At 38.8% G+C, this 12,365-nt stretch overlaps 1 protein-coding gene across 4 annotated transcripts in view; it reads right to left on the reverse strand.

Annotated features, from left to right (window-relative positions):
* Window positions 1-5,857: 5,857 nt before the first annotated feature.
* The window catches only part of LOC115008405 (ras and Rab interactor 2-like), a 35,696-nt gene continuing 29,188 nt past the window's right edge, over window positions 5,858-12,365 (reverse strand). For 2 of the 4 annotated variants that reach the window (XM_029432001.1, XM_029432010.1), the window contains exons 11-13: window positions 12,105-12,236; window positions 8,189-8,352; window positions 6,981-7,307 (exon numbers count right to left, since the gene is read on the reverse strand). In XM_029432001.1, the coding sequence (XP_029287861.1) occupies window positions 6,981-7,307; window positions 8,189-8,352; window positions 12,105-12,236 (623 nt within the window). Of the gene's footprint in view, window positions 7,308-8,148; window positions 8,353-12,104; window positions 12,237-12,365 lie in introns of all 4 variants that reach the window. The other 2 variants (XM_029432019.1, XM_029432027.1) reach the window with 2 other exon arrangements.

Below are 12,365 nucleotides of genomic sequence, written 5' to 3' on the forward strand. Positions count from 1 at the left end.
ACCTCTAATTATTGTAGCCTACGTGTAAGGTAGTGGTTAAAGGTCATGCGGATATTGTACATGAGCACTGTCGTCCTTTGTCGCTTTTCAGTTTGTATTCTATTGAAAGTGCTAATATCAGCGATTATTCTCAGTGACATCACCTCGTAAACCTTGAGGTGGTACAGTTAGCATGGATATCATTCATTGCGCATGGATATCTCGGCAACCGTGCAAATCTAGAACTTAGTGAGGCTGTTTATAATGCGGGCAGGAGTGTGCAATATACGAGTTATATTAACCCAGTGGTTCCCAAAGTGGGAGCCGCCCTGCTAGCATAACATGGACACGTATATATACACGTGTCTCAGCGGGGGGCTCGAAAATATTCTTATTTACAAAAGGGGGGCCCAGCTGAAAAAGTTTGGGAACCACTGTATTAGGCTATATATATATATAAACATAAAGGCAAACATAAATATAACATAAACACAATAATAAACTACAGTCACTGCAGGTGTTTTCTCATTCAGTGATGTCATACACCATGTCACACTAAAATCAAAAGAAGTGAACATTTCTCCTTAACCACTTTAAAGCATTGAATTTGTCATATCAGAGGGCTATAGATCAGAAGATCAATAATATACATGCTGAATAAATATAATAAAAACAAATAAACGATTTTCTAAAAATCAACAGTTTAGATTAGAATTATTTAAGTTTATATTTAAGCTTTCATTTAGTTCAACAGAGGTACAGAGGATGTTTGAACTGTCACAAGATGGATGAGCTATGTGACTATTTAAGGTCACGACATGTGCCTGAGGAAGACAGACAGCGAATGGAGCAGGAGAAGGTAGTTTATACAGGAAATGCTTCATTTTCACATTTTACAGATAAACAGATTAAAAAACCCTAAACTTTGGAAGAGCTTTGTAAATAATATCCGGTGCTGTATATGCAGGTTTTTCATTGTTGTCATTTTTTCACTAAAATTCTTGAAATATTTCTTAATTTGAGATTGATTCCAGTGTCATACATCTCATGACAGATGACCAGCTGAGAGATTATCTGCCATCCTATGGTGATCTGTTTTTGGATACTGCAGACGGAAGGAAAGAGAACCCTGCAGTCGCAAGACAAAGCTTTTTGAGGGACTTAGAGGATGACTTTCACTTCCAAGTTATTCTTCCTGATGGAAAGCTTGAAAAGGCTGTGGATGATGGAGATGTTATGATAGATATACTGTCAGAATTTTGGAATGACCTTTATGAACAGTGCACTATGGGAAATGGCTTCAAAGTGCCATACTTACGTCATGATTTTGGTAAACCAGAATGGCAAAGTGCAGGCCGAATAATCACATTTGTCTGGCTAAAAGAGAAGTACCTTCCTGTAAAACTTGCCCCTGTACTTCTGGAACAAGCTGTTTTGGGCTTTGTTGAGAGTGATCTTGTGGACAACTTTCTCAAGTCTGTGTCAGAGTCTGAGCAAGTGATCTTTGAATCTTGTCGTTCAGATTTGGAAGGTGTGGACCAAGAAGAATTGCTGGAAATCATGGACATCCACAACTGCAGGCGGCTTCCAACAGCAAATAACTTTGAGCATATCTTGAGGGAGTTTGCTCACCAAAAACTGATTCAAGAGCCTGCTTTTGTGATTGAACAGTGGAACAACACACTTGCACCAGTTAGATCAGAGCTCAAAGGGCTTGCAGCAGTCTATGAAGAGCTACAACCAACATCAAGAAAGATCATGAGATCAATAACTTACCCCAGTACACAGAATGCACAGGAGAAACAAATGGTTACGTATGTTAGTGCAGATCTTAGAGAGTCAGACACACACCTCTCCTTTTTCCTCAGATTCTGCACAGGATCAGATTTGAAAGAGCATCACTGTCAGCTTCACACAAGTTCAAGGATTTCAAAGAAGAGCCGTTGCTCATACATGTGGCTGTTACTTGGAGTCAGTTACGACAGCTACCCAGATGTTCGACATGAAATGAACAAGGTGTTAGAAAGCAACGTGTGGGTAATGGATATTGTTTAAGACACAAAGATTTCAGCTGACATGAACTTGACTGAAGTCAGAGGTTCACGGCTCGTGAAAGAAGAACTACAGCTACAGCTGTTGGACCTCACGGAGTGTCACAGCATCGACATCTTGTCAATATGTTTTAATGTTTTCAGCCACTTTAGTCTTTTTGAACATTGTTTTCAGCTTAAGAACATGTTATTTTAAGTTTCGATGCAGAGCACTTTCTGTAAATACCTCTAAATGAGTTATTTTCGATGATGCTGTAGCAAGATCAATTAAAATGAAGTTAAAATGAAAATGTTTGAATAAATAATTCAGTTAATACATGTGTGGATTTTGCATTTTTACCCAGTACTTACACATAGTCAATCTAACACGTGACTTTGTGTCAATTTATTTAGTTAGACTGGTAACTGAAAATATTTGGTACATATTTGATGTGTCTCAAACAGCCACACTTATATTTTCATTCATCACAGGTTAAAGCATATTATAAATCTGACAATTGCAATCAGTATGTATATTTCAATTTGTCCTGGAATTAAACAGGAAACAAATATAATAATATAATATAATATGAAATATAAATTGTGACACTAGCCCAGGAAAGTTAATGATCTAGATCTAGTTCATGGTTCATCAGCTGTCTGAGTTTGATGTACAAACACATCATTTGTTAATTTCAGGTTATACTCTGACATTAGGTCCACACAGATATGGAACACATCTTCATCACATGGGAAGTCCTTGAACACACACTCGTCAAGGCAGACTTGAACTTTCTCCAGGTCCACAGAGTGCAAACACTCTCTGCCTCCGTACAGATGAGGGACTGCATGCAATATGGAGCGACGTCCATGGGGTGATCGTGAGTTATGGGCTAGACGGATTCTGTGGTTGTTCCAAGTCAATACAACCTCATTAAGTTCTTCCTAGGAGGCAAATAATATTCAGTCAGTCAGAATGTGTTAAATATTGAGCATTGGTGATTACTGCCTTAGTCAAGTCGTTTGTTATAGTTGAGAGTTTTATTTTTTAGTTGTAATATGGTAGGTTGGCACAATAATATTAATACCTATAATGTACTGCAGCCGTGCAACTAATGTTATATCTTCACAGCTATAACAATGTGGTGGATAAACCCGTAAATAAAAATGGCCGTTGAGATCGTTATACATGCAAATTATTACACTGGACACATCTTAAAGCCCTACTTTCCACTGATTGCGATTCCAAATGGATTCAGCTCGTCGTAGCCATCAATGTGCCATACATAGTTTGGACCACAGCTGTGGTAAACGCGCCTTCGCAATCTGTTTCTTGACCTCAGATCAACACCTTCACCATCCAATAACTGCAGCAGTATTCGCACTTTCTCTGTCAGTCACAACTCCATGTAACCAACATTTTTGGTTCATCCATCTGTAACCATGACACTGACCAGATGTTTCCAGTTGCTGGAATGAAAGTTGCCACCTCAGCTACATCAGTTTTATTCTTTCGACGCCACAGCTGCTTCCTGCTCAAAATTCTTTCAAGGGTGCGTTTGCTTAGTTCAACCCCATGTGAATCAGCAAGCAAATTAAGTATTTCATCTGTTGTACTGGATACTACTTTAAAGTAGTCCTCAATGTGCTCACAATCCATTTCCTTGTCAAGATAAATAGAAGAACTTACACCAAAAAGCTGCTAGCTTGTCTGTTGTGTAAAATATTTCATAATTATGACTTTTTATCTCATAATTTCGACTTTGTTATCTCATAATTATGACTTTCCATTGAGATTTTCTCTTTTTTACTGGCTTCCATACAATCCAAACTCATCTCCTATGATATATAAAACCATTTCTATTGACAAGTAAAGAGTGTGCAAGACTCTAAAATCAACCAAACTGAACTGTTAATTCTTACTGCACAACATTTCATATTCTGACGTCTGAATTAGCCTACACTCACTGCCATTCGTAATCTTGAAGAGACAGCCACAGCAGACTTTGTTTAAAATGACAATTCTGTTTTATTCTGGGCGGATCGATCTAAAATATCGATGTATCGATACCAACGTTGGTATCGGTATCGATCAATACTTGCGTGATAAGATCGATACTTAAGTTTCAGTTTCTCTTCTTTACGTGCAGTACACAACTCCTGTTAAATCATCGTGCTAACTAAGTATTAACACCGCTCCACTCGCTCACTTCACGCTCATCATTATCACTCTGCCCCTGCCCCTCCTCACACACACAAACATATGCGCACACACCTACAGAGCAGAGGAAAGGAGAGGAGAGAACAAAAGCAATCTAGCTACGCACAACGTATTTACTTGGTATCGGATCGATACCAAATGTTGCAGTATCGCCCACCCCTAGGGCTGTGTCTCAATGTAGGGGCTGCAGCCTTTCGCAGTTTTTGGAGGCCAGGATCTCCGTATACCGCGAAGGCTGAACCGAGCGGTCTACGAAATGAGACGGTACTATCTACGGGGGACTTCATGGTACTTCACCAGTTGTTCACGCCCCTACATTTTGTCGCTCCCGTCGCCTAGCAACTCTCTGAAGTGATCAAGCACAGTTGACGGCTTACTTTAACATTTGTTCCCAGAGAACGGAACCAGAGATAATACTTTTATTATTATTATTTTCAAGCATTATTGAAGATGTGCTTTATTATTATAAATAATAAAATATGTATAATCAATCCGAACGATTGCACTGGATTTCTTAAGTGATATTCGACTGTCAGAAAACCAAGCAGGTAATGTGAAGTATACATTAACTATACAATCGCCACAATCTATGTAAAATATAAATCATCATTTCAAACTCTTAGGTTTGAAAGTTAAGGTCTTAAAAGTTCTACTTGCCTGCGAAGGCTGCAGCCCCTGAATTGAGACACGGCATTTCGGCGACTCCTTCAGATGCAACCGACAAATGCGGTCTTCTTTGGGGTTAACCCTAACCCTGCAAATCTGGCAAAATAAGACCGCATTTGTCGGCTGCAGGGAGAGGATGGACAGACTCTTCTCTCTGCTGGAGAAACTTGTTGACAAATGAAATGTAAATTAATTGAAATAAATAATATATATATAATGATAATATATTGTGCATTTAATTTACATGAACTATACATGAAAAGTAATGAAAACTTAATTGATTTCAAGGTTCAAGGATTTATGTTGTACATATGATTTATTAATTTAGAAAAGGGATTATTTAATTTAGAAAACTACCTATCAATGAATGGAAATGAATGATCGAACAAAGAAAATGATTGAATGATTATTATAAACAAAAGTATTATAAAACAATATAACATTTACAATACAGATACAGTTTGCTGCTGGACTTGGATGGGCTGCCACAACAAAGCCCCTGGTGTCTCCTGATGCATCATCTAAAATACATTATGCGCCGGTGATAAAGCATATCTTCAATAATGATTGAAAATAAAAAAATCAAAGTATTATCTCTGGGAACAAATGTTAAAGTAAGCCGTCAACTGTGCTTGATAACTTCATAAAGTTGCTAGGCGACGGGAGCGATAAAATGTAGGGGCGTGAACAACTGGTGACGTACTAGGAAGTCCCAAAATAATAACGCCAAGACATTTGGAAATAGGCAGATTTAGCAAGAAAGTTGCCAAGTTGGCAACACGGGCGGGTGTGCCTAATATACTTTAACAGTGCTTCCCCATACAATCAGAGAGCTCTGCATCTGATTATTGACCAATCAGGGACAAGTACATTTTTGTTCTTCTGTATCTCAGCGTTCAGCTCCTGGTTATTTGGTTAAAGTTATAGAAGGCCGTCAGAAAGAAGAAAAAACACAACAACAAATAGTTCATTTGACTTTATACATCAAACCACAAAAATGCTCTACAAAATATTGCCCTGCCTTATGTTTAGACTCCTGTAGAAGGTTCTGCAAATCATTCTAAATTTGTTTAATTTCTATTGTATGCGTTTGTGGAATAAAATGTCTGTGACTTGTGGTGCATTTTACAGGCCGTTGTATGTGAATGACAAGAGCCAGTAAACCCTGCTCCCTGAAAAATAGCATTTAGTTTGAGTCAGCAAGTAGCTTCGTTTGGAGAGGATTTTATATATTTCCACAGTCAGCTTTGAACTTTCCATCACAAATGATAAAAACAGTGTTGTTTGAAATTGACTTTTGAGAAATAACTGGCATAAATCCAAGTCCACTATTGAGTCCAGTACAGAAATATGAAATCAGAATACAAATCTTTAGTGATGAAAAATGAAACATTTGAATATAAAAATATTTCTACAAAAGCATACAAGCTACAATTGACCAGCAATTGCAAACAATAAACATAAGAGCCATACAAAAAACAATCATAACTTTAAAAATAGTTAATTTTACTTAATAAATCTTTTTTTTTGCATGATTTATTTATCTGGGTCAAAGCGTTGAAAGCTGAAAGCCTTCAGTAGCGTACAGTATGTTCCATTCCTTTTGAAGGCACCTTGGATAACAGCAGTTAAGGCGAACATTAGTTACATAAAATGCAGTATTAAACTGTATGACCGTCGCTTTAGGGATGGCACATACTGTATGTCCAACAATCTGAATAACTTTCCACCTCCATACTCTAATACTTTACATACTGAAAATCCTGCAAACCAGCCTCTATACACGATGTGACAATTTCCGCTCAGCTTACCAACTTATCATACTTAGCCTTTTGACCCAAATCTGAGCCACAGTCTTGAGGCGTTTGAGTGAAACACCAGCACTTTCCAGAGTCCATCCTACCCTTTGGTGGTTCCTCATAAATATAAATCACCTCCTTTGTTTGACATCACATTTGATCAAAGACATTTTATATCTGCATCAATATATACAGCTTGGTTTCCATTCAGTCCTCAAATCCATCTACTAAACAAACATCTACAAGCACCACCAGAATACTATTGTTTAGGATCATTCTCCCGCTCTATTCAACTTGAAGGCTGTTTCCATTGTGCATGATGGCAGGGATACAGAGGTTAAGGTTAGGTACCCTCCTGTAGACAAAGTGGAAGATGTGTGCACAGGGCCGACTGTGGAGCTCCGCTTTGATCCGCTGAGGGTGCGTGTCCGGGGCCAGCTGCTGGCTGGTTTCCTCAATGACCAGAAACAGTGCGTAGGTGTCAGGGTCCGGGATCTTGAACTTGTAAGCACAGAGCGAGCAGACCTCCTCTGTGGTTGTGTAAGGTTGGACGATCAGGGTCTTAGCCGTGCAGCCTGTGTTCACTTCCTGCAGGGCTACACGGAGATAGTTCTACAAAGAGAAACCAAAAGTCATGTGTTAAAGGACTGAAAGACCTCCCCCCCGTGTTACCTTGAATTCTTATAGAAAACCTTTCTGTCTATATTCAGCAGTGCTATCCAAAAAAGGAAAGAAAATCCCCCAAAATGCAAAAAAAAAAAACACAGAGAAAGGTCTTGATGAATTGAAGTAAATGGGGGGCCGCGTTTAACAACAGCAAAACTATATCCAAACATCCATTCACAAACTTTCACACAACTTGTGTAGTATAATCCCAGTCTCATGTATCCAGACTTATGCTCGCTGCTTCCCTAACACATGCATTTTCACTAAAGCCAAACTAATTTAAACACCGCTGTATAGTTGTGCTGTTGTTAAATGCAGACATTATTTACTTTAATTCATTAAGATCTTCTTCTGCTTTTGGATTCTTTGTTCACTGTCGAGGCATGCGAGAAAACCAATTTTTCTTCTAGAATTCAAGGTAACACAGGAAGAGTTGATCTAAGAAGGATTCTGTTTGGGGTGAAGTATTCCTTTAAGCAGTAGCGACAGAAAATAAACACACTAAATGATAGAGGCATTACTGATGAGTAAAGCACACTGGCAAAGAAATAGACATGCAGTTATGGCTGTAGAAATAAATCACATGCAGTTGTTAAATGTTCCACTAGAGAGCGCTTTCTACCAAAATAAACCTGAACCATGGATCCAGATCCACATGCTGTGATGTTAGTAGAGATATAGAGATCCTTTCCACATCCTTTCCACTGATTAGGGCCGGAATATTTCATGCACCTTTCCAATGCTGAACGTAAGGTTTGGATTTGGAATTGGTACAACTTAGACTCACTGCCTGGATGTTCAAGGTGGGTTCAGGTCAGCCGTGATACCTGAAAGTCGTCCACAGTCGGCGCTGAACGCTGGGTGGTGCGCCTTCTGTGCCACTGGTGCAGAGTGTTCCTGGCCTCAGAGCTCAGCACCCGGGCTGCCTGCTCCTCCTGGAAGTTCTTGATGAGGGCCATGGCTCCGTACGCGCTGGTCAGGTAGTAGCCCCCTGGGGGGAGAAAGGAGGGAGAGACGTATCTATTTACATATGATGTGAAACACTTTTGGTTTAGAGTTGCTCATGTGCTATCTGATGTAGCTGGAACCTGTATACCTGTTTACCTCATGTTTTACTTCTAAATGATGATTCAGGAATTAATGTTACAAATCTCTGACTTCTATGTATGACAGCCGCCAAAAAGGTGTTAGTATTAAGGTAGAAACCTCCCCGTAAACTTAATTTTCCCCAATGGATCCTCTCATTATTCGACATCATCCTTCTGGAACTCTCTATAGCTCAAAGTGCAGCTCAACTCAAGTGGAGAAAGTTACAGTTAGTGATACAACCCAGACTGTGAAATGGCATCTGTGACTGTATACAAATGTTCATACTATTACCAATATATGGTCTACATTGTTTCCCTGTGTTGCAGTTTTTGACAATTAACTGATTATTATTTTTTATCAATTTTCTTTTTTAAATCTTTTGTTTGGTTTCGTTGTTTTTGAGTCATCTCACCCATGTGCCTTCCAGAGTGCACATGGGAAAGACAGTGAGGGAGATGAGGGGATATTTTTAAGACTGGAGGGTCAAATAAGAGCCCTTTGTCGGCCAGTTATTAATGTCATAATCGTAAGACAAACTCTTCCTCATACTTCGTACTGTGAACTTTTTCTCTGCACATTTCTGCCAGTATTTCCACTTTTAAAACTGCACAGCTCTTCCACTTTAAATTCAGATATACTGTACATATATTTTCACATGTGTCATGTTGTATTTCTTTTTCTGTATATTTATGTTTCTTGTACACATTGTTTTGATTGTATAATATCTTTTACAATATTTTTATATTTGCTCTTATTTTACATTTTAATTTTTCCTACTGTGTTTATGTTTGCACCATTACACACCAAAGCAAATTCCTTGTATGTGAAAACCTGCTTGGCAATGAACCAAATTCCAATTGTGATTATGATAAACAAGAATACCATGTTTGTATACTTATGTTAACATGATCCATGTCAAGTATTACAGATGTATGTTGTGGCTGATGATTTGCTGTTATACTCAATCCAAACTCCAGCATTGAAAAATGTGAGATGTTTTGAGGATGAATGGAGAAAAAGAAACCCATCAGAGCTAGTTATCTAGAAATGAAACTAGACAATACATGGACTAATGTAAAAAAGTTATCAAGTAGTGAGCACTTCCTCCTTTGTCATAGAAATGAATCAAATTTCAGTCAAACAGTCAAATTTCAAATAACTAACTGAAGCTCTAGGATACACACCACATACATTTGAGCAATTCTACAATGAGCTCACTGTAGCCTACGTGTCAGACAGGTTGACGCTGAGAGGAAAGTATTTCATTGTGGGAGAGGTCAGCCTCCTTTTTCCTCTGAAGCTGCTCCAGCCTATTCAAATCAAACAGCACAGGAATTTCCCACCGATGTCAAAAGGGCTTCCCTTCCTATATCTATGTTTGACAAGTTCTCTCACACAGAAAGTGTGTGATGTAGCTACTTCGTCACACAGTGGTTTGTGTGTCATACTGACCTGTACGTTCTCAGTAAATCCTCCAAGCAAAGCTATGTTACCATTTGAAAGAAGAAATAACATTCTTCCTCAAACAAATAAAGTTAAATTCATAAGCAAGAAAACCCACCCGTGCTCTGTTCCATACACTCAGAAGTGTTGCTGCTGCTGCCTTACTTGGTCTGGTATGACCAGCAGCTGATACTGGCTAATGTTAGCTAATGTTAGCTAATGTCAGCTAACCTTCAAAAGAAATAGCTGTGCAACTGACATTGCTGAGTTAACTTAATGACTCCTCAGTACTTGTGCTATTGTTACCATTATTAAGTTGCACAGTTTTAAAAAAAAAGCCTCAAAACTAACACATAACCAGTGTGATAGCTACACTGGGATAAAATAACCTTTTGGCAGAAACAAGATGGCAGTGTTGCAACATTCAAGCAAGAAAAAAAATAAAATTGGCTAAGTTAAGAAATTATGAAATAGTCATTTGATTCTGTTGCCCTAAAAGAAATGAAAGGGATTGCAAATGTCTCTTCATCTGTTCATTAGACAGAAAGCTATATGCTTCATAAAACCTAGATTTCATCTTTCTGGCTTTAAGTTACAGGACAACGAGCTGGTAACATTATAGTATCAGCTTACAGTATAAAGTTGATATTGCGCATTTGTTAGCAAACACTATTTACACATTGCACTGACTCATTTGGTGTTGCGATTGAATCCGCCAGATAAATAGATAAATATAGTTAGGCTCTTTAGCTGCTAAATGAACCAGCTAGTAGCTAACTTGGTTAGCTGTCTGCTGTTTGGTGCCGGGCAGGTAGTGCACAGTGGGTTTATCAGAGCCATTCACTGCAGCTGCTGGAAACAACGTAATTGCCGAGGGTAAATTTAAACCTCAAAGTTCCCTGTCATAAAATGTTAGAAGACTCGCAGAGCTGAAAAGCTCTAACAAACTGATTGATAGTGCAAAAACAATTTATATTAAAATACTGCTCACTAACAAAATTGTTTAAAATATGGTACCAAAGTATTTCATTAATTATTTCTCACTACAAGTATGGCAACTTTGCAAGAGGTAGCTAGACAGATACCTTTTCAATTCACTAGCCTAATAAGCCGCATTTCTCTACAGTGCAGCAGTACAGTGGAATAATCTGCCCACATATTTTAAATGTATTGATTAGAGCAGCTTTAAGAACCAACATGAGGCATATAGGCTACGGTGTATGCATGTACCTTACATTATAACACTCTAATACTATGACACATTGTGACAGTTGGAAAAAATGCTCTGATGGTAAATACTTTATGTGACCCCCGCCCTTGCTCTCTATGAACCATTTCCATCCTACTGGTGTTGTGCCTTCTGTTGACACAGTTAAGTGTTTCCTCCTGGACAGACCTTCCGTTATACAACATTAACCTCACACAACACTGTAATCTGCATGACCTCATGTAGGAAATATCCAACAAACATCATCTGATAATCAATCAGCTAAGGAGCCAATGGTAGGCTACTTATGAAATGTATATCACCTCCAGTTTCACATGAGCTACACAGGTAAAAAGAGAGTTTCTGGGTTTCCCCGTTGTGCTCTTTCATTTTTAGGGTTGGACCTTCCTGTACATTTTTTCACTTGTCTTTCTGAGAGTGAGATGATCAATGTCAATCCCACTTCTGTCTGTAAAGTATGTAGCTGAAGTTAGCATGTGGTTAGCCTAGCCTAGCAAAGACACTGGAAACAGCTATGTCCAAAGTTCATAAACACGCCTTCCACCTCGCTTAACATGTTGCATCTTGGGTGTTTGTAAAATGTCAATTTGTGGTTTTCGGGGGAGTTACATGGTGAAACTATTCCAGCACTATCAAATTATAACAAGCCAAATAGTAGAGATACAGCATGTATCTCAACCTAATACCACATTGTCATTTTACATTGCTTTTAATGTATAGGTTAAACAAACAAGGTAAAACTGTATTATTTAGTGAGCTTGAGAGGTTTTGGTCGTCTTATTTCTGAACTTTATCGAGAATCAGGCTAGCTGTATCCAGTCTCTATGCTAAGCTAAGCTAAAGATGCACAGCTCTATACTTAAAGCACAGTTAGAAGAGGGGTAAAGGGCAAATTATGTGACTATGTACTTATGGTATATATTGTACGTTATATACCAAGAAGGTCATGGCTGAGTGATGTGTAGTGGACTAACAGGACCTACCTTCTCCTTGCAGCAGAGATGGGTCCAGCAGCTCCATCATGTACTGGATATCTGTGTCCAGCTGAGGCATGTCACACTGAGCCAACACATAAGTCAGCATGGGCAGGAAGTCATCTGCACCGTACATCCTCCCTGGGAGGAAGCAGACGGAGAGCATTGAGGAAGGTGGGTGTGGTGGTCAGTCACACAGGTCTGACAAAGGACATTGCTGTAAAGCTCAGGTAATCTCCCAAATGCAAGATAAAAAATAAAGGTTAATCT

This window comes from Cottoperca gobio, chromosome 1, assembly GCF_900634415.1.
Source record: "Cottoperca gobio chromosome 1, fCotGob3.1, whole genome shotgun sequence".
Taxonomy (NCBI): Eukaryota; Metazoa; Chordata; class Actinopteri; order Perciformes; family Bovichtidae; genus Cottoperca; species Cottoperca gobio.